The sequence below is a fragment of the Apis florea genome, unplaced genomic scaffold, assembly GCF_048593485.1.
Source record: "Apis florea isolate Af1SG1 unplaced genomic scaffold, ASM4859348v1 contig_3158_pilon, whole genome shotgun sequence".
In the NCBI taxonomy this organism is placed as follows: Eukaryota; Metazoa; Arthropoda; class Insecta; order Hymenoptera; family Apidae; genus Apis; species Apis florea.
In genome coordinates, this window is record NW_028256713.1 from 4187943 (window position 1) to 4211123 (window position 23181).

Sequence of the window (23181 nt, forward strand, 5' to 3'; positions counted from 1 at the left end):
TATCGAATTGTGTAAGATTGTACCAATATATATAAATATGTATAATATTCGTGTATCATAGACGCTAAAATAAATCTGTTATAAATAATTTTGTGTATTTACATTATAAATACATATTATACATACATATATATGTGTGAAATTTAAATTTCAAATGTAATAACATTTATACTTTTAGAAATATCTTAATTGATCTGTTTTTTAAATATATTACGTACTATATAATTTGAATTGGATGTTCAAAATGTATCAGGGAGACCGGAAAATAATATTGTTCTTTTTACATTAAATTCAAACAAATAAATTTTTAAAAAATTTTTATTTTTAATCAATAATATAATCACCCTCATTATCATTATAACACTTTTTTACCATCTAGCGTGCAAATTTTCAATGCTGGATCGATAAAAATCAATTGGTTTTTGAGCAAAATAACCGACACTTTGAATATCATCCAAATTTTCAAATTTTTTGTCACTTAGAAAGTGTTATAGCGAATGGAACAAATAGAAGTCTAATGGTATAATGTCGAGCGAGTGTGATGAGTGAGGCAATATCTCCCACTCCAATTCATTAATTTTTTCCAGGCTTCGTCTTGCGCAGTGCGGTGTTGCATTATTGTGTTAATAACGCGTTTTCTGTTGATAATCGCTGGATACCTTTCAATTAAAGATTGATTTACTTTATTCAATTGTTTACACTAAAGTATTCACATACACTAAAGTTTACACATCTGCATTCAAAGTTTGTCCAGGTTTCAGCACTTCAAAATGAATGATTTCACGAATACTCCATCAACATATAAAAGTGCCTTTTTAGGATGTAAACCTAGTTTACTTCGTGGTAATTCATTTGGAGAGAGCTTTGCCTTTTTTTTGTTTTGGATTATCATAGAGAATTCATTTTTCATCTCCAGTGATCAAGCGATCAAAAAAGCTTTTGTATTGTGTCGTTGAAGTAATAAGTTATATGAATCGATTAGCTTTGTTTTCTTTTCGGACAGTTTATGGGATTCAAACGCTTGCTCTGCTTACTTTACCAATCTGCTGCAAATGTTTTTGGATGGTTGACCAAGATTGATTAAGAATTTTTGACAGTTATTCGATTGTCTGACGTGGATTTGTTTCCATTTTTCCCTTAACACATCATTGTCTAAAATTGTCTTCTTGATCGATTTAGAGAGTCGGAAAGATCAAAATTACCCGATTTGAACTTAGAAATCTGACCACGATTTTTTTTTTTTTTACAAACATCTAATATATTTGAATAAATGTTTTTGGTAGCAACTGCAGCATTACTATCCTTTGTGAAACTAAAAAAGTATATAATGTTGTATATGTAAAATATCTCTTCTGGTATTTTGTTAGCCATTTTATCCAAAATTGCAAAAAATATTTAAGATTTAATTATTTACAAATAAATAAGTCATTTTAATGTTAAAATGTCTTTGATATGACTTTGAAATACATAATGAATTGATAAATGATAAACAAATATTAATATGCGCAGAAACGACATTTCCGGTTCCTCTAATATATGTACATTAATTTCAATTTTCACAAATAGTATTAAATTTCAAGCATTTATTATTTTTTCAATATGTTACAATAAATATTGTATAACTGATCAAATAGATTTTTTTTTAAAGTTTTTGAATAAAATTATACTAAAATATCGTAAAATTTATTTCTACATTTTAATATAGAAATAATAAAATTTTAATGTACTGTTACAATTCCTGATGAAGTGGATAATATCAATGGATATATATATATATATATATATATATATATATATATATATTCTTCAGTGGAAATTTACATAAATTATTTATTGTAAAATATTGTTAATAAAAAAAATAAATTTTTTATCTCATAATATAATATATATTAATCTGGGAAAATTTAATAAAAAATTTGGAGTAATTAAATAAAATATGACAAATGTATTTTTTTCTATGTACAGATATACATTTGGTAATACTATTATACAAAAAGTCGTTTAAAGACATTATTTACTAGTACTTTATTTCGGTAATAATGTTAAATACTTTTTAAATTCTGGAATTACACATTCTCGTGGATTTAATGGGATTTGAGAAGTAAGATAATCGCTTAAATATTGCGGCATAAAGCAAAGAATACCTTTACTAGCTAACATTGCCCAATCAATAGGTTGATTAACTTGTTTAATGTTAACGAAACAATGAGTGATTTTTTTTCCAGTTGGACTTGTATCATATGGTGGTCTAAAAAAATAATATATTAAATAAAATAAATAAGTAAAATAAATTTAATAAAAAAAAAATTCCTTACCTTGCTTGAACAACTTTACCATCTCCAGCTTCAATTAATCTTTTAAATTGATCATATTTATCTCCAGAAGCCAATAGCAAAGCAGTCATATTATGAAATGGCCCATTTGGTTCCTTTAATAATTTAAGCCTCCATTTATATGCAGCTGCTGCAATTGTTTCTTCAATTTCGCCAGTAGGATCTGGTATAATGCCCTTACTTTTTGGATTTCCCCATTCATATTTTTCTTCCTATCAATATATAATTACTCAAAAGTAAAATATTAAGTCTTAAAATAAAATATAGATTATAAATAATAACAATACTAATATTATATATTATTACTATACAATATTAATACTAACATCAAGAAATTTTCCTTCTTGTTGAGAATCTCGTAAATACATACAATGTAAAACCCATTTTCCGGATGCTATACTTCCTAGCATTTTTTCATTTCTTGAAGGTCTAATACAAAGTAAGTGCGTCGCATTTATATCAAAAATAGCATCTGATGATACATCACCACCAAGATTTTTTATTACTTGTTCGTATGCTATTTTATCCTATTACATAAATTATCTTAATCAATAATATATATATAATGTATAATATAATTAAGTATACAAGTATATATAAATTAATATACCTTTATGCCTGATAACATGAATTTTAATTTTCTTGGAGGTTCAATTTCTTCTTCTGATGATTCTTCTTCATGATGTTTTATATTATATTCTTCATGTGCAATACTTTCATTTTGTTCTTCATGCATTGTCAACTTTATAATATATATTATAAATAATTATGATTATCAAAATTAATTAATTTAAGATAAAATATATTTATATAAAAGACTTACTCGTTTTGAATTGCTGGGATCTTCCCACACAATAGCATCGACAGGTTGAGAATCTTTTGCAATAACTATAACAAAAAATATACATTATAAATAAAATAAATCAATAATAATAAACAAATATATTTACATTTTTGTATAGGATCGGCAGGTTCGACATTGTATGTATTTGCATTTTCTCCAGAAAGAGAATACCTATTTTCAGGAGTACTTGATGTTCTTTGAAGTACTTGATCTAGTTGTGCAATTTGCCTACAAAAAAAAGTTTATGAAAAAGTTGCTCTTGCATACACACAAAGATTATTATATGTGAAGTTTAAAACATTTATCTGTTACAATTTATATATTATATACTTATATATTATACTTACATATTAATTTCATTATTTGGTAATGAACTATTTTCATCGGTAAATTCTAATTTTCTATTAATAGATGTAATAGTATTTATTTTGCAATCATCTTTTGTTAATTCTGGTATTTCATCTAGTTTTTCATCTTCATTAGTTGCAGAGCTTTCATCATTATTCTGTTATAATATATATTTTAAAAATGAATTTGAAATATTTATTTATATATATAAATAAAATATATTACCTCTGAATCATGATTTTGTTGTTTTAATTTTTGCCACAATTGTTTTTTAAGTTCTGAAAGAGGCTATAAATTTAATTATATTAATATGTATCAAATATTTATATGTAATTAAGCTTATAAAAAGTAATAATTACAGTACTAAGCGCCCTTTTTTTCAAAGGAGGTTCTTCTACTCTTAAATCTGGAAAGTTATCAACCCATTTCACCCAACCTTTTCTTGTATCTGGTGAAGGATTAGGTTTAAATACTTGACCATATGGTGTTTCTGGTGTAGATACATGAAATGGTGATTGAGGAGTTTTGTTCATAAGTAAACTAAGTCTTTTATTAATTAACGGTGTATCACCGGAATTGCCATCTTGACTCTGTAATATTATTTTTAATAATAAGCTGATCGCAAACATGAAACAAGTTGAAAAAATGAAATTAAAAATAAAAAAATATATATATACTTGTAAATTTAATAGATGACGTTTTGGAGTAATAATATTTCTAGCTATTGGTTCAACTGGAGGACCCATTTCATTTGAATTAGTTTTATTTAAAGTTACGTCCGCGTTATTAGTTCCATTTGGTTTTTCAGGAGCTTAAAAATTAATCAGTATTAGAAAAAAAAATATTAAAAAATATATATATATATATATATGTAAATTTATCCATTCAGAAACATTGAATACAAATTTAAGTTAAATGTTACCTATGGTTTCTCCTACAAGAAATGCTGTTTCATCAATCCATTTTGATTGAGCTGCACAAGATTTTAGCCAATCTGCAGTAACAGCTGGTAATTTCCATTTTACTGCAGCATTATATTTATTTCCTTCAGGTGTGGGACAAACTAAATGTGTGCTTCGATATATATTTTTTTCGATATTAGTTTTACGAACAAAAATATCTTGACACCTGAAATTAATAATATCTTAATATTTATCCTATTATTATAATTATATTATGTATATTATTATATTATAATTATTTTTAAGATATATTTTAAAAATAATACATAGCACCCAATTCTGTAGCTAATGTTGCGAGATATGTTCTTTCTACTCCAATGTATGTACTCATGGTAATAACACAACCTGATAATGGATTCGAGTATTTTTTTACAGATAGAGGTCTATGATAATATTTAATTTCGACTATTTGTTCTTGATTTATACAATCTTCCTACAAAAAATATTAATTGGAATATTAATATTGTTAACATTACACAGAAGAGAAATAAAAATTTGATACTCACAATAAATAAATCTGTTACAATTTCATTTACTGTATGTTTTAAAGGTGCACCGCATTTTGGTACAACACCATAGTCTGGAATGCCAGCAAATGTACTAGAAACTACTTTTCCATTCATTGCTGCTATAGTTTCAGCTACAAAACTATCTTCGTCGCTGAAGCCAATTACAACAAATGTCAGGCCTGTATGCATTTTAATACATTATTTTATTTTATTCATGTTATTTTATATTGTTATTCATATTGTTTTATGTGAATATTTATATGCATATATGAATAACAATTACATTACCTTCAAATAATCTATCATTTAAAGTAGAAGTTTGACTAAATGGTACTGCACTATCATCTGCTGAATATTTATTTTGTTCTGTTGAAGATGCTATAGATTCTTTTAAATATTTTCCTTGGTTTTTTTGATTATCAATCAAAGTCATATCATTATTTTCTCGCAATACAGTATGTGGTTTTAAAAATTCTTGCATTGTTTTATTATTTGTTTCAACTAAAGCAAAAAATATTGTATATTATATTACATTTTTTTTTTACAATTATACATTTAATTTTTTTTATAAATAATATAAGCAATTATTTGATAACATTACCAACTGTATCTTGAAGATATTGTTGAAGAAGATCAGATGATTCTTTTTCTTTTTCTAACATAACCAGTTTTTTATCTATATCAAAAGACGGTATGGATACTTTTTTTGGTTTTTGTAGCATTTGTAAGTTCTAAAAAAAACATGAATTTCTTAGATGTTTATATTATAATATATTCTATATTTACCTTTTTACTTAAAGGAGATGGAGGTTCAGTAATTTTCTGAATTGCAATATTTCTTTCTCCACATAGAAAATTTTCTTCAGGTGCAGGTCGTTTAAGTTTAATACTTTCTTCTAGCCATTCCAGTGTTAATATATATGGACTATACATAATATTTATAATATTAAATTATATTATATGTATAAAGCCTAAATATATATATATATATTTATTTATTTTAGTATTATACCATAATCCTTTTGAAGCCATTAATTTTAATTCATTTGCTGCTTTATTTTCATCTCCAACAATGACATGTGTTAGAGCATCAGATATATCATCAAGGCGTGTTGCACTACCTACATTTAATATTTTGTTAAGTTTATCTCTTTGGTTAGAAGAGAATCCAGTAAGATAAATCTAAAAAATGAAAAAAAATTGAATAAAAAAATATTATAGAATTATAAAATAAGAAATATAATATAATAAAATAATAATATAATATAAATTACATTGCAGCCATCTAAAAATGGACCAGCCGATTTTGCTTCATTAAATGTAAGTCTATCCAAAACTGCAAATGTAGAAGCTGAAAAATTTCAATAGATATAAAATAGAATTTATTTTATTATAAATACAATATATATATATATATATATAATATTACTAACCAGAAGAAACATTATTATATAAATTGTCTAAAGAAGAAACATTGCTCATTGTTGTTATTGAACTTTCATCAACATAATTGCCTTGCTGTACATCACATGTTATGGAACTTATTGCAGAACAATTAAGACTTTCATATACTGTGATTATTATAAAAAATTACATTAGTTATTGAAACTAATATAAATTTATAATAATAACAAAATGCTTTTACCATTTGATTTTTCTGGAGTAGAACATGCTTTTAATGACTTAATTAAATAATCTTTGAAAGGTAAAGCATAGCCAACTTTAATACTTTTATAAACCCAATCTGGTATTAAACAAGCAATATTTGCTTGTTTTGCATATTTGAGCTTTTCACTCATCGGACTATTTTCTGGAGCAAGTACAACTTTAACTTTTGCACCATCCAAAGGACCCATAAATGTCTACAAAAAAAGTATAGATAATATAAGAGAGTATAAAGAAACAGTTAAAAAATTATTAAAAAATAATAAAAATTGAATTCATACTCCTCCATTATCATTAATTAAATGTCTTATTTCTTCCTTTTGGCGTTTTGGAAGATTTGTTGAAGTAACAACTAAATTAAGAAATACAGAAGCTTTATATTTATTAAATATATTATTATCTGCTTTAACAAAATTGTTTAAATTTGTTTCCCAAATAGCTTCAACCCATTCTTTTGTAACAATTGGTATTTTCATATCTATTGCAGTCTATTAGAAAAAATTAAATATTAAAAATTTATTCAAATAATTTTATGTGAATTTATATATTTACCTCATATTTAGCAGACATAACAGATGCTGTTATAAGATGTGTTACACAACTACGTAATTGTTTTGTAAAAATTCCTCCCATATATTCTACTAATTTTTCTATATGTTCCTGTAATTTATAGATTTTTAAATATTTTAAATTTTATTGTTTACAAAAAAGGATATTTATTAATGAATATACTTTTTCTTCTGGAGATAAACCAGAAGCACATATGCAAAGACCTCTCATAGCTGTAGTATAGACTGGACTTTTTCCTTCTGGAATTGGTTCTCCATTAAGAAAACAAACTAATAAACATTTTGGACCAACTATGCTATAAAAATAAAGTAATGTTTAATATAATATTATTTTCTCTGTTTAAATCAATAATAATAAATTATATTTTGATATTAAAGTTTTACTTACGAACATTTAAATGTTTTTAATTTATGAAATATATCACCTTCAAACTTTTCCATTATGAAAACATCATTTTTAACAGGTTTTATTTTATTACATTTCGTTTCATTGATCCACATTGGTTGTAAATCATGTTCACAACATTTCTAAAAAATTAATTCATTATTTTGTTTATTGTTATTTAGCAAAAAAAAAAAAAATATATATTTATATATACATATATATAAATATATTTACTAACATTGTATGCATGCCACATATCTTCATTACAATCATTTTCAGAATTATATTCATTTGATACAATAAAATAAATATTTACATCTGTATCAATTTGGCTTTCTAAACTTATCATTTTTAAATTTTAAAAAGTACTTTTTTCGTTATTTAATTTTAAACAAATATTATTTGATTTATATAGATATTCAATTAAAAACTGAAATATTTATTACATAATAATATTTAAATATTATAGAATATTATAATAAAAACTATTATATAAACAAAATTATTTACTGATTAAAAAAAAAATAATTACATACATTCTGTTAAGTATTAAGAAAATATATTATTTGTTATAATTTAATATAATCAAACGATTTTTCATTCTTTCAAATGACATTACAATTACTTGAACAGTATAAGGATAGGTTAGATTTTTTTTCATTAATAAATATTAAAAAATGAATAATTTTGAAACAATATTATTTTATACTTGATAAAATGATTTTTAATACATTTAAATAGTATTTTAATTAATTTTTTAAAAAAACAAAATTTTAAATTCTAAAATTTTTAAGAGACTTATCCTACGTCCAAGATCTTCTCGCGCCTAATTTGACTACACTAGTCAATTTTAATATTATTTTTACAATCAAATTAAACTAGAAAAAAATTTTTAATTAACATTAATAAATATTAAGTGATAATAATTGTATAACATATGTTATATTGTATGTATATTTTACATTAATCAATTAATAAAATGATATTTTCATAATTTTTTTATAATATTTTTAAATGAAGAATATGAAATTCATTATTATTGTATATCAAATAAATTCATTGTAAACTGTATAAATTATTATTATATGAATTACTAAATAAAATAATTTATTCTACTGAAGTATCAATTATTTATTTAAATATAATTTAATTTTTTATTATTATTGTTGTTATTTTGATGTTATACATGAATTTTGAATTTCAAATATTTTATTCCCGCTTCTAGTTATCCAATTGATTAGTATAATCTTTTATTTTTTATTTATAGAGAACAAATAGTAAAAGAAGGATAGAAATAGGATAAAATATGGGAATCAGCGCCATCTCCAGAGTGCCGCAAATAAAATTAACATAGACGAAAAAAGCGAATACTAAGAAAGAATAGAGATAGAATAAAAATTGATCATCAGCGCCATCTCTTAAGTATTAAAGATATCTCTTCAAAAGAAAGATAAAGTAGAGTTAAAAGAATCGAGATTCAGCACCACCTCTTGATTATTAAAAATATCTCTTCAAAGAAAATATAAAGTATACATAAAGTAAAATTAAAAGAATTGAGAATCAATGCTATCTTTTAAATATCAAAAACATTTTTCGAGGAATTTCTTATTAAAATGTTAAGAAAATCCTAACGCTTTCAGCATTAGATAAAAAAAATGCATTGAATGTTAGATTTATTTTATGTAATAATCTCATTTATGATACAGAATTTAAGATATTTCCCAACATGGAATATAAAATGTTATGATATAATATTTATCTTATATTTTATCTGTTATATCATATGCAAAATTATCAATTCAAAATAAAATGAGATAACAATTTAGATAATAATACTAGAATTATAATTAAATATAATGATAATTATAATTATTTTAGTTTTTTTTTTTAAATTATTCAAATTTACATATCATTTTTTCTCATTAAAATTTCCTGTGATTGATAAAGGGAAAGAAATAATACTAAGTTTTATAATATTAAAATAATTTAATTGTATATTTCGATAGACAATAACGTGGTTGACACAAATGACATAATGTCACATCGAAGTTGTTACATTTGTATCAAATACCGGTTGATACAATAATCGAGAACAGTATTCGGTCCATTTGTAATCATAGTAGATTTTGCAGCAACATTCGCTATACGCATAGTTATAGGTAATCAATAATAAAATCATAAATTGAAAGAAAAATTTGTTTGATTTTGTTTGCTGTTAATCCGGTATATATTTTCCACGCTTCATTGGCATATAAATATAATTTTCTCATATGTAGACGATTTACAACACATAATGATATAATATTAATATGATAAAATTAATATAATGAAAAGAAAAATATGAAATGTGCATTAGTTTCATATTTACTATAATTTGAATTTTATTAATTGTATAAATATAGAAAAAAAGGTTAGAAAAACAGTAAGAACGAAACTTAAAGATTTTCTCTTTTAGATTTGTATTAACGCACATGTTTCAAAATAAGTATTACACGTAGAAACATATTTTTTTTTCTTATGTAGAATGTCATAAAAATTATTTTGCATTACAATATAAAATATAGTACATAGATTTTTATTCGCATCAATTCAATACTTTCGCTCCACGACATTCAACACGACATTCACATTATACACTTTTTATATTATAACTCCATAGCCTAGATTCTTATCACTGGCCATCGGATAAAATTATGCAAAAAGTGCCTCAACACAACGTACTCGGTAAAATTTACATCAGTTTCGATAATAAAAAAGAAACGAACAAAAACCAAAGCAATTAAAAAATAGCATGGCGTTTCGCTTTTGCACTTTGTTGCATTTTTGTTGCACTTTTAACACTTTGCTTGATTCAGCGGATAATCGTTCAACTGTGAAATCGTACAGGTTCCATAGAACCGAATCACGCAAAGTGAGCAAAGTTATTACATTCACGGTTCGAGTGGAAGTTAAACATTTACCGGTTAACACATACAAAGAGGGCAACTATGTCCGCAGCATAATAAAAAAAAAAAAAATTGCACAGTAATCCACAATTCCGTGTCTGTGAGCCGACGTAATCGAACGTGTACGCATAATTAATCGAGAATTAATCTTAATCTAGTCGGATCTCTTTTGTTCGTCAAGTTACAATTCGCTATTTTCGAATTCCCTCGACAATAAGCGTTTGAGTGCGACTCTGACTTCGGATGAAAGAAACTTTTTTGACGCTCTTTCATTATGATTTTCATTACAAATTGTCTCTTTCAAAATTGTCGTTAGACATTACAGAAATTGTACAGATTCAAGATTTGCGTGCCTAAGGGAAAGATATATCCGAGGTCACGCGTTTGGGGCGTTGGTGGCCTCGTCCTCTTTGCTTAGCTCAATCAGTTTCTCCAAAGAGAATTGGCGCGCCCTGGCTGCCCATACTTCGCCATTCGCCAATACTCTGAAAGAAAGAGAGTTTAATCGATTGCATATGATAAACATCATCGTTTTCAGATATATTTCAGAATATATATATATATATATATATATATATATATATATATATATATATATATATATATATATATTGGATATGAAAATTTATTTCTACAAATGGTATAATTAAAGATCGGTCGGTTACATACCGTCTAGTATTTTCGCTAACCAGTCTATCCGGCGCTCCATACACCGGTGGATTAGCATAAGGATCATAGCCGAGCACAGAAAGCATCGGCGCGATGTCAGGCATCTCTCTAACCACGTCATCCGGAATGTGGCCTACCCATTTGGTTAATGCCTCCAGGTTGACCGGCTTTATAATTTGATCCGACGATCTTTCCACCCTGCATACCAAAAATAGGACAGATTTTAGTTTTCCATAGACCTCATTCCTTTCATATTGCAATCTTGTTTCCTATTCCTTCATAGCTTCTTTATTAATTTTACATCGAAGAAAAATAAAGTTTTCATTTACTTGCTCAGCGGAACGCCGCCTGGCTTGTTGATAAATTCCTCGTGATGCATCACAGATTCGTTCCAAGGGACATCGAGGAAGTTTAGAATCTTCTTCATCCATTGACGTGGATGTAGCACCAATTGCTCGTACGGGACCATTAGACACTTGTCCGACCCGATTTCTTTACACTGGCCATACATTATAGATATCGCGTGATTCCATTTGATCAACGACTGTCGATACGAGGATAGATCGAAACCCGTTATGGTCACCTGAAAATTATTAATGTAAATTTATCTTTCACACTCGTGATTACGTACGAATTGAAATGTAACACGCGCCAATATGAAATTATAAAGCAATTATTCTTGATCTTTGACTCTGCGTATAAAATCTTTTCAAAATTACGTGTCGTTTTTTTTTTTTCTTCTTTTTGCACGATTTTTACATGCTACCGTCCCATTTCGTTTCGTCCCCCGTCCTGTTTTGCATAAGAGAAATACGTAAATTCCCGTTCGTTCGTTTTCTTCTCATTTTTTCGTCGTTCGCTCACTCTGACGAGTACGTCGCATTTTAATATTCGTGAATGAAGAGGGATAAATTTGCATACATCGGCCGGAATGGCCGGTAGATCGAAGATTTCGATCATACCTTTCTCGAGATAATGGAATGCACGGTGGCACGGCCGTCGCGGATCATGAAGATAAACTTGGCATTTGGAAAGAGATCGAGAATGTAGGATCCCATCTTCAGGGTGAGGGGATCCTTGTTGCATAACCGTGGCGCTGGTTCCGCGTGTCGCGCTATTATCTCCAAGCAGAACGCCGCTATAGCACTGTCCATTACCTGAAATTTGTTTGTCGATAATTTTGATTACTCTTATCGTTCATGTTCTTTCGAGTAGATCACATTCTCTCTGAATTTCAAGATTTTTTTCAAGATTAATAATTGCGATTCGGAGAAGGCATCGAATTAACTTATTTAAAAAAATTTCTCGTATTTTTCAAATCTGATCAAATCTCCAAGTGAAGTAAATCGTTGAAAAAAAAAATATATATTTGTCTTGATTTTAATTTGAGCATTATACTTCAACTTTTAAATTCTATTTTTATTATATTTTTCGTAAATTAAAAATTATAGATCGTTGATCACGCTTTCGTATATTGAGATTTGTCGACTCACTTCTTTCGAAATTCCCGCTTCCGAAAGACGCAGGTTCTCCCTCTCGGACTTGAGCCAATGCATCCTCATCTGCAGAATCCTCGGTATCACCCGTGTCTCCTGCCCGCATCTACCGCGAAAAAGAATCGTTTGACCATCAAGAGACAAGAGTTGGAAGTGAATGAGCGGCCGGTAATTGGCAATTTATCCAACAGATGGAACTCACCTGACATCGGGATGTGCGTCTAGCATGGCGCGTACAAGAGTGGTTCCCGATCGTGGCACGCCACCGATGAAAATTAGCGGCATGTAACGATCGTACGTGTATCGTTTGTGATCGAACGGGCCCACCACGTATTTCTGCAAAAATGTAGTCGATATTTCGTTAATCATTTCTCTCTTTAATAATTTTCTTCGTTCGTTATTTAAATATTTGAACATGCGAAATTAAACGAATGTTTTTATTTCGTGATTAATTTTTAATACCGAATGAATGGTGAACACCGTATCATCGATCGTTTGTATTAATCTATGTAATAAAATCTGATCGATAGCCAAGGTGTTTCGGTTCAATTTTTCGAAGAATAAAGTTAACCGATCCGTGTTTAAAGATTTAATATTTTTAGAAAGCGTTGCTATAAATTCTGGTGTAATAATAATCACGGAGCACAGGAGATAATTTCTTCTTTAACGTCGGTTATTAACCGATGATCATCGTTATCGAGTTATCGGATGAAGGATCGAAAAGTTTCTGGCGATAGCGTCAACGTAGCGGCAAGTTGGTCGAACGATTCTTTCAAAATCGTGCTTGATTAAACCTCGGCAACGAAAAACTTTTTGCCGTTTTACAATATCGCCTAACGAACAAACTGGTACGATGTCTCGAACCCAGGGACAAGGATCGATACGCTTTGAATTTTGTGCAGAGGGATCAGCGTTTTCTTTTCCTTTTATGATCACGATCCTCCGTGTAAAAGTTTAAACGATCCTCCGTGCAATTATCAACTTTCGTTTATACTTTTCTCCGTCTTTTCCTCATTTACCTCTTTTTTTTCTCGATTTTTCTTTTCCTTTTCTCTTAGATTTATATCTAAGAATTAAGGACGAGACAGTTATAATTTTTATCACGTTCGATGCGGTAAACGATCGCGCCATGGACTTTATTTTTTATGAAATGGGCAATTTGTATACACACTCAACATGACATGTAAAATAGCCAAATTTTTAGATTTCGTTCTTTTTACAATTGTTCTTTAATATTTATCAAAAATTAATAATATCCGAGAATTGGAGAAAATTTATTCGATACATGTTTTTCATTCACATATTTTCACGCGTGCAACTTTTCACGAGACGAGATGGGAAAGCAAACAAATGGGAAAAATAATAATTTCTCGCGGAGTAACTCAATTACATGACACCATAACGATTATACGTCAAATCATCATAATAATTATACGTTAAAGCGCGTGTTTGCGTTACATTTAAATATCGTCGATCAAAGATACGCAGTTTATCAAAATGTTTTCACAAGCTATATAAATTTCTGTGGAGTGGGATAACCATATTAATGAGTCTCGATAAATTTCACGATAGCCTCTTTTGTCGAATGGCGAAATTAACAGCCGTTTTGAATGGTTTAATTAACCGCAATCAATGCGAAGTAGGATAATATCCGAAACTAGTTGGGACTCGATTAAGCAAACATTACATCAAGAACTTTATCGTTTGACGTTGATGCATTTTGCATGATTATTAATAAATGTTGACCAATACCCTTCATTAATACGGTGCACAAATCCAAATTTAATTATTATCTGTAATTTCGTAACTCCATCTGTGTGCCCATCGATTTTCATCGTAACTCGCTCTTTCTATAATCGATATATAATTAATGGAATAACCAGAAGATTATAACTAAAGATACGAGAAATAGCGAAATCCTATCCGTTGTTTTAATTATAAACGTAGAATTATTTTCAAAATTTTCAAAACACACATTTTTCATCAAAAGATTTCATAATTTTTCATTCATAAAAGTCATGTTTCTTTCTTTCTTTATGAAAAGTCATTATTGTTTTATTTAATAAATTGGGCATTTGATAAGATCAAACGTGGCACGAAATGTACACGTTACACGCGAATTAAAACGTATCACAACATGATATTTTGGATATTATTGTTCGATAACCAGGTTTGGAATCAGATTTATGAATCCATCAATCATTTTCGCCCGTGAAATCATCGTTCTGCCCGTAACCAAATACATGGCCGTAATAAATTCAATAAAATCAATGTGGCAATAAATCAATTTTCGAGTGACATATTTTAAAACACGCTCCCCAATCCTATAAATACAATTTTTAAAATTGATATTTTCCACCCATCCTCCATATAAATGAGTAAAAAAAAAAAAAAAAAAAAAAAAAAATGACTCACAAAAATATTCGAGCACTTTTATTTTTGAAACGTTAATGAACAATTTGTTACATTTTCAACTTTGTAATTGGGTCACATGTGAACATGGGTTGCACACATCACCCTCATAAATATTATTTTAAGAGATCTCAAATTAATGCTCAAAGTTTCAATACCTTTTTTTTTGTTTTTTTTTTTTCAGAGAGACGAAAGTTTTAAATTACAAAATGTTCTTTTATCATGCTGTTGTATATGAAACAAAAAATTTTTAGAACTTAGAACTTGATAAAATGCTGGAAATTGGTACAATGTTTTAACATTGGGAATTGATTTCATCCCTGAAAGAGATTTCTTCTTAAAAAAAAAAAAAAAAAAAGAAAAGATCGCTGTGCACGATCTATCTATTGTTGTCCCACATACGCAAACTCTCGTAAAAATCAGAACTTTCAAATTTCTGATTTTTAAATGTATTGCTCGGACAAACTTTCACGCGTATACTGTTACGTAAATTAATTAAAGAAATTTCTCGAACAAATTTCAATTTGCCTTCCATTTCCACGCGATTTTAAAACGTGTTTCCCAAACCTGCATTTCCCATCCTCGATCCAATTATCATAAAAAGAGTATGAATTTTAATTTCCATCCTTTTTTTCGCATCACACGGCGAATAACTTACGCCACTTCTTGCCCACCATTTTTCATCCCCCTCCACTCCCTTTTATTCGAAACGACCAAGTAAACCGGCGCCCGAAACGCTACCCGCGCTACAATTTATGCCCGGAACGGGAACGAGTTTATAATAAAAACTGGCAATTAACGTTCTAATTGGTAGTTACATTGCCTTAATTATCGTATCGATCGAGCGTCATCTCCTTCCCCCTCCCTTGATAAAAATAATTAATTGCAGGTTAATTGGAAACGCGGTTGTATCTTCGGGGATGGGTCGAACAATCGGCGTCAGTCATTGGCCGTATTGAAATTCGAGCAGAGATATATCCCCCGCGATTGAAAAATTCTCCATTCTCGATGCTCGATGCTTTTTTTCCCTACGATTTTTCTACGATTTCTGGGAAAAGGTGGCGGGGCCGGGTGACGTGGAACGCGCGGTAAAATTTAACGGGCGACGGTTTAATTAACGTTACGGTTGAAATTATAGCTTGGAAAACATGCAAATGAACAATCAACAATAGGGAGAATTGATGTTACGATCTGAATATATCCTCGTGTTTTCGTATTATGGTTGCGATCCAGTTAGAACGATTGCGGGATAAATCTCGTTCGAAATGTTAGGGGAAATAATTAAGGGATGTAAGAGATTTTTCTTTGTAGTTGGAATGGAATGCGAAATGTTGAAAGGATGTATTATTCACTCGTTAATAATAGTTTTAACAGGAAAAGTAAGTTTTTAACGAGTTGAAAGAAATTTTGCCACGAGTTGTACATTCTTTATAAAAATTATTCTATTTAGGAAGATGTAAAAATAATTATGTTGGGAATATAATTTAAAAAAGTACATTGTGAATTTTTCTTTCTTGACATAATAAAAAAAGAGTAAGTTCCTAACTTTATTCTTCAGATAAGAATAAATGAACGCGAATTTTTTAAATATAATTCTCGATAAAATTAGATCCTTTGGATATTAAAATATAATTTGTGAAGAAAGGAAAACCACGTTTCACAGCACATTTAAGATGGAATCGGGACAAACTCTATCTACAATTAAAAAAAAAGAATAAAAAACGGAAAAAAAATACTTTTCCACATCGAATCGCGGAAAATTAACCTGGACGCGATTCCTGAACAAAATAAGCATGCTTTCAGGAATAAAGGCGCGTTTTGCTAGCCCTCGCGTTTTACGATTTTTTTCTCGCATGACACCGTTGCCAGTGATGACGTTGGAAAGAATGGAAAGAAAAGAGACTGGACAAAAGTACAAAAAGCCAAAAAGAAAGAAAGAAAGAAAAAAGAAATAAAACAAAAAAAAAGGAGAAAAAAAGGAAAAAGAAAGGAGAGAAAGAAAGAAAAAAAAAAAAGAAAAAGAAGAAACTACATTTCGCAATTAGCATTTCTCGGGTAAAGGGGTGGCTTCGCTTCGTTCACCCCTTCCATTCTCTTTCCCCTTTAACACCGAAGCACACGGAGGAAAAGTACGCGTAAAACTCAACCGACGCGATTTATGTTGAGCGGAGGGTGAGCCTGACAGAAACTCGTTTCTCTTCCGTTCGCGCGCCTTTCCCCTCTCCGCTCCGGGAGAACCTGCGAATATATATATATATGTATATATATACAGCCACGCTCGCTACACGTATTCACGCATGTTGCATCTTCTTGTATCTCTCTTTGTTTTTTTCCATCTTTCTGTCTCTCTTCCTTTTTTTTTTCCCACCCATCCGCTCGATGGCGTGCGTGGATGCAAAAAGGGGGGGGGGGGGGGGGGGGAAAAAAGGAGAGAAAGGTCGAGCGCGTTGGTGGAAAGTTTCGAGACGAGCAGCCACGATTTCGTCCCTTCACGGAAACGCGCCCCCTTTCACCCCCCCCCCCCCTCCTTTTCTTTCGCACGCGCTTAATAACGCTGGATAAACGAACGAGAAGTGTTATAACGTTCTTTTTATATCGGCCCCCGTTTCTAAATGATCCGCGTTGGAAATTCAAACTGACATTTTTATTTATTTTTTCTTTTTTCGTTTTTACTTATTAGTTGAATGAGATCTGAAGGATCTCTGTCGTTCCGCTTGTCTTAAGATGGTTTAATTTTTAATTTTTAAAGGGAAAGATTCGAAGCATTTTCACGAATCACTCGTGCAGTAATACTCGCATTCCAAAAAAAAAAAAAATATTTCATACGCTTCTATTTATCCCGATCGGATTATTATTCTATGAAAGTTAAGAAAGGGCGTGTGTCTTTTTGATAAAGAAATTTGAAAAAAAAAAATTACAAATTTCATGAGAGACTCTGTAAAGTAGCATATCAATTGTGTATTATAACGAAATTGAGAAAAAAATAATAGAAAAACGACGAAGATTGCTAAGTGATAAATTTATAAAGAACAATGTTATCATACGTATTTTTTAAAAAATACAAAATCGATAAAATTTCGGGCAAGAATGTTGAACATCCGTTGTCAAGATGAAGATATTTCCTTTGCAATTTTCGTCAGATCAACTTGTTTATCGTCGAGTTCCTCTTAAAAGCTCGTGTTTCTTACATATTATCTACAGGATTTGCTTTAATACGATGCTGCAGGTTTTAATATGACGACGTATCCTTTGGCGGTAATCTCTTTTGTCCCTCATTATAACCGGGCTCCTCGTTAGAAATCAAGGGGATGTGCTTTCTCGACGAGAAAAGTTTCCATCCTTTCGTTTGGTAACGAAACAATTTGAACGCGATCAAAATCATCGAATTTCTTCAACCAAATTCTCTTATCACGCGAGCTCTTGTATCGTGATAACGGACGGAGATCTGATGTTCGAATTTATAGGAAGAAAAAAAAAAAAAGAAAAAAGAAAAAAGAAAAAAAAGAAACTCTCGACTGTCGAGTTATCCTGTGTTTTCAAAATTTCATTTACTTCTGTTACGGGACCGTAAGGATAATTTTTAACTCGATTCATTTTACTTGTTTTTGAGCCTCGTCCCTATTATTCTTCACGGTGGTGGATTCTTCAAGAAAGAAATTAATGGAGGAAAAATGAAGGTAGATAAGTGGAAAATATTATCTTGTGAAAAGGTGCATCCTCTGCTGAAAGAACGACCTGGAAAGTTTTTTTGTTGTTGTTGTTTCGTGTTTCTTTAAGAGTTACCGTTGTTGTCAATTATTTCTTTATGTTTCTATAAGAAAAGTCGTTGTTCGTTATCCGTTTTCTTTTCGAGCGGTAAATGAACTGCACAGAAATTAAATGAAAGAATTTTATACTTTTAAAAAGTTTTTAATTTCGATATTACATATATACACAGTGTTTTATATATATATATATATAGTGTTTAATTTGGATGAAGTTGGTTTAGCTTTCGTGTGATTAATAAAATAATAGAAATAAATAGTGTAGAACGAGTTTAATTTCGAAACTTCGAAAAAAAAAAAAAATCAAACCGATACTCTCCATGTTGCTTCAACGTGAATGAAATGTTTCTACAATTTACACACTCAGGAACACGTAGTAAAAAAACAAACAGCAAAAAATTTATCATTTCAATAAAAACGATGCTTAACACAATCTATTTTGATTCCAACAGATCTTCCAGATTTTCAAGTAAGATGATTGCTTTTAGCCGAGGAGGAACGAATAAACAAGTATGCATGTAGGCTGGCACTCTTCCCAAAGAGCTTTCCCAGCTATGCTAATCGTCCATTAAATCGAACAGTCGTGTCTTTGTCGAGCATTCTATCGATCGTTCTATCCAAATTCCATAAAGTCACAAGATAAGAAGAGTTTCGCGCCAGAATCGATTATATATCTGTCTATATAAATAATAAAAAATTCGATCAATAAATTTTACAATTTTACAATCGTGAGAGACAAACACGTATCGAAGAATTAATTCCAACTTTTTAATATTTTTCTTATTTTTTTCAACGACTCCACGGAATCAGCGAAGCGACGATAGTATCTTTCGACGAAAGAAAATCCAATTTTGAAGATTTTACGGTACAAATATATGTCGAAGAATTAATTGCAATTTTCTCGTGACTTTTTTAACGACTCCACGAATGCTAGATCAAGGCGTGAAATGACGCTGAGCATCCTCTCGACACGACTAATCTCAACACGAACAAAAATCCAATTTCAAAGTTTCCACGGCATAAACGAAGTTCCAAGGAAATTTCTACCCTCTTTGAGGTCACAATATGAGTTCACATGATGCACGCTGCGTGCACCGACTTTATTCATAAGTTATGCATAAAGATACGTTGCAATTGTCGAAGTCAATATTTGTCACGATTAAAATTCGTCGAGAATTAAAATTCACCCTCTAAATTTTCTTGTTTTCGTTGATTTCTTAGGCTGAGAAGCGTCTGTAGACACGGTTAGGGTCCTTCGTTATTCTATCGTTCGATCGATTTTCCTTCGTATCCCATCACCGTGACCTTTGTGATAATTAATTGGTTTCATCATAATACGACAGCGTTGAAAATTCGATTAAAAGTTCTCTGATTGTGCTCGAGGTAAACGAGATCCCTGAGAGAAAATAGCGTCGCAAAAATCTATTCCCACAGCGAAACTTTATAAACATTTCTCTTTTTTTTTTTGCGTGAATGTTGAACGAATTTGATTGAACTATTTATGGGTTAATTTCTTATTAATGTAATACAAAAATGAAACACTTGCATAGGAATAAATGTTTTTAAAATAGCGAACATATTAGATTGATGAAATGTATTTTAAACTTATTTAAGAAAACAATTGAAAAGTATATTATTATGAAATATCAATTATTATTGATAAAATAATATGAATTGTTGCATTCACTTACTTTTAAATTCAGTAAATTTTCGTTTAGATACATCATTTTACATCATTGAATTGCAATAAGTATTTTTCCTCAGTCACGTTTACACGAAAGTCTATCAGTGCCATGATTTTTTTATCTCTTTTTATATACGATGCCTCCCTTTTCTTTCCTATGGGAAAAACTTTCTAACGTCAGAGGTTGCAAGAGGCGCACGTGATCACTTCTTTAAACTTCTTACGTAGATAGAAAACTCTTTAAAGTATGGAATTTTAAAACAATGAAGTTTCTTTGACGTGATAATATAAAGAAGTTTTATACACGGGTCGAGAATTGGGAGAAAATTTTCTGACAATAAAATTTTCGAATAAAAAGTTGGGGAAACTTAATTGTCTTCACTTTGCCACGCTGAAGATGGACCCTGGAAACGGTTCAGAAGAAGAAAAGGAACAACTGAAACGCGGTTAATTCGCGCGATAAAACCCGCTGTTGATGCTGTCTTAATTGCATCTCACTTAATTTTACTGGATACTCATTGAAATTTTCTCGAAAGAAACATTATAAAATAACGATCTACGAATCCATTCTATTAATATTCCATTATATTTCGACAAAGAGGTGAAAATTTCTTTACACAATTTCATTATGGAATTATCATTGAATTATATTTTTCCTTTCGCGATATCACACTCAAATTATCACGCTGAAAATTTTCGCGCAAGTTCGAAAAGATAACTAAATGAAAAATTAAAAAGGCTTAAATTTAATAATTTCTTTCAACTTAGTTGCGCACGTGTGTATCATTTAATAATACATATTAATCCTCGAGAGAAAATGGGCAAAATCCATTACACACACGCGCAACGTTTCGCATACATATATATAATAAATAGTTCTCATCTTATCTTAAAAGCATCTGGCATTAAAATATTCAAACGTCGTGCGTATATCCTCCCATCTAAAATTTTCCATCGATCAAGATCATTCACTTACATTACTGCCGGTTTGCTATCTTACGTAACTCGTAAACACGTAATTTCGCCATTTCGTTGGCCAGGCGAAGGGACACACACGCGAGGAAAGTTGGTGGAACTCGTTTGTCTAAGCGTTCGGACACCGACGATTGTTCTGGCTACGATTGCGGCACGTACCAACTGTTTGCACGACAATTTCGCGAAAACTGGGATAAAACTAATTCGTAATTACTGGCTCCGGAGTCGGGGCACGCTCGTAAATCGTCAATGCGATAATAACTCTCCGCCTGCCGCGAAAATTTTCAGAAAAGTTTGGATGCTTTTTGCTCCAACGATTTCTCCTTGAATAATTCAATTTGTACAAAAAATCCAAATGGGCAAACTTTTATCTATCTACCGTCGCAATAAACTAAACTCCCTTCGGACCATCGAGCCACAGGATCGATACAAAATTTAATCGTCTATGTAAATATCTAAAAAGATTTGAAAATTTTCTTTTAACTTACTTTAAGATTATTTTTCTCTTTTTCTTCATTGAGAAATCCATAGCAAAACTTATTATCACTTTCATCAAACCATTAGAGCATATAACGAACTACTCGTTTAAAATGACACACACAAAAATTTTCCAGACGAATTGAGAGAAAAATTACATATACAAGTCAAGGATTTTCACACAAATTCACATATTGCTGAAATTATTGGGATAATCCGTCAAACCAATAGAATGCATAACAAACTCATTTAAAATCACGATACAGCGAACGATAGAACAAAGCGATAGGAAAATTCTTGAGAAAAGTTGAACGATTTTCGCAGAAGAATCGACAGAGGAATTTTACACTCGCACAAGTCAAACAGGTTTTCACACAGGTGTATTATTGCCGATAATATTTGGAACGATCGCACGTCTCGTACGCATGAAACGCGATCATGAAACGAGACGAAAGACTTACCTCTTTGGCAATCATCATCGCCGTTGGCACGTACTTCATCGATCCGCAGATGATGCCTAGCTGATAGAGGGCGAAGATGAGAAGAAGGCCGACGAAACAGATGATGGGCCCCTTTCGGCCGCCTCTGCTCAGCAAAAACGACATGTCGTCGTTGCGAACGACGACCACGTTACCCAAGTGCACGTACTCGGACGTGTTTTGGGCGACACGTGGGTGATGCGGATGCAGACGTCACGATGGGGTGGTGGTCACGGCGGGTTACTCGAGGCCAAGGTTTCAGGGCCTCGTGTTCCCGGTTACGCCATTAGCTCATTGCACCTGTTCAACGAGAGAGAAAATTCGATTAGGTAACGGCAATGAAATCACGACTCGACGTGATCCGCATCGGTTAAATATATTCAGTTTTATTCTCTATTACTATTCGTCATTGCGGACTTATGCAAAATTTAAATAATGCAGATGATATGCAAAGAGAAAAAAAAAATATTGGAGCGTGGTATTAGATAGTTACGATATTTGAAGAAGTAGGTATAAATAATCTTTACGCTTAATTAAAAATATATGTAGAATAGTTGTTGCGAATATGCAGATGTGTAAATTTTTACACAAATAAGGATTCGTCTGTCTTTCGTTTCATTCGAATCGTTTCTCGAAAGATTTATTAACGATGAAGAAGAATCGGA

General features: G+C 30.3%; 2 protein-coding genes across 6 annotated transcripts in view; both read right to left on the bottom strand.

The window, feature by feature from the left end:
* Positions 1 to 1925: 1925 nt before the first annotated feature.
* Positions 1926 to 8454, bottom strand: mus101 (mutagen-sensitive 101). The gene is made up of 26 exons (XM_012493946.2): positions 8152 to 8454; positions 7854 to 8045; positions 7619 to 7758; positions 7394 to 7526; positions 7214 to 7321; positions 6943 to 7149; positions 6642 to 6858; positions 6430 to 6567; positions 6271 to 6347; positions 6009 to 6178; positions 5783 to 5921; positions 5598 to 5727; positions 5285 to 5497; positions 4994 to 5175; positions 4754 to 4920; positions 4448 to 4653; positions 4203 to 4336; positions 3885 to 4115; positions 3751 to 3813; positions 3525 to 3682; positions 3284 to 3405; positions 3157 to 3221; positions 2944 to 3075; positions 2660 to 2860; positions 2316 to 2545; positions 1926 to 2248 (listed from the first exon to the last, which is right to left on the bottom strand). The coding sequence occupies exons 2-26, from the start codon at positions 7962 to 7964 to the stop codon at positions 2026 to 2028; spliced, it is 3897 nt and encodes a 1298-aa protein (XP_012349400.2). The 5' UTR covers positions 7965 to 8045; positions 8152 to 8454; the 3' UTR covers positions 1926 to 2025.
* Positions 8455 to 9581: 1127 nt separating this feature from the next.
* The window catches only part of Tpst (tyrosylprotein sulfotransferase), a 165873-nt gene continuing 152273 nt past the window's right edge, over positions 9582 to 23181 (bottom strand). For all 5 annotated transcript variants that reach the window (XM_086909472.1, XM_086909471.1, XM_086909473.1 and 2 more), the window contains 7 exons: positions 22499 to 22816; positions 12928 to 13061; positions 12723 to 12831; positions 12192 to 12386; positions 11559 to 11812; positions 11230 to 11427; positions 9582 to 11045 (listed from right to left, as the gene is read on the bottom strand). In XM_086909472.1, the coding sequence (XP_086765598.1) occupies positions 10937 to 11045; positions 11230 to 11427; positions 11559 to 11812; positions 12192 to 12386; positions 12723 to 12831; positions 12928 to 13061; positions 22499 to 22642 (1143 nt within the window). In that variant the 5' untranslated portion in view covers positions 22643 to 22816 and the 3' untranslated portion in view covers positions 9582 to 10936. The remainder of the gene's footprint in view (positions 11046 to 11229; positions 11428 to 11558; positions 11813 to 12191; positions 12387 to 12722; positions 12832 to 12927; positions 13062 to 22498; positions 22817 to 23181) is intronic.

Coding starts and splice junctions, on each gene's coding strand:
- mus101 (XM_012493946.2), bottom strand. CDS start 7,964: ATGATAAGTTTAGAAAGCCAAATTGATACAGATGTAAATATTTATTTT. Junction 7,322..7,393: donor GTTTATCTCCAGAAGAAAAA/GTATATTCATTA, acceptor TATAAATTACAG/GAACATATAGAAAAATTAGT. Junction 3,683..3,750: donor AACAAAATCATGATTCAGAG/GTAATATATTTT, acceptor ATATTATAACAG/AATAATGATGAAAGCTCTGC.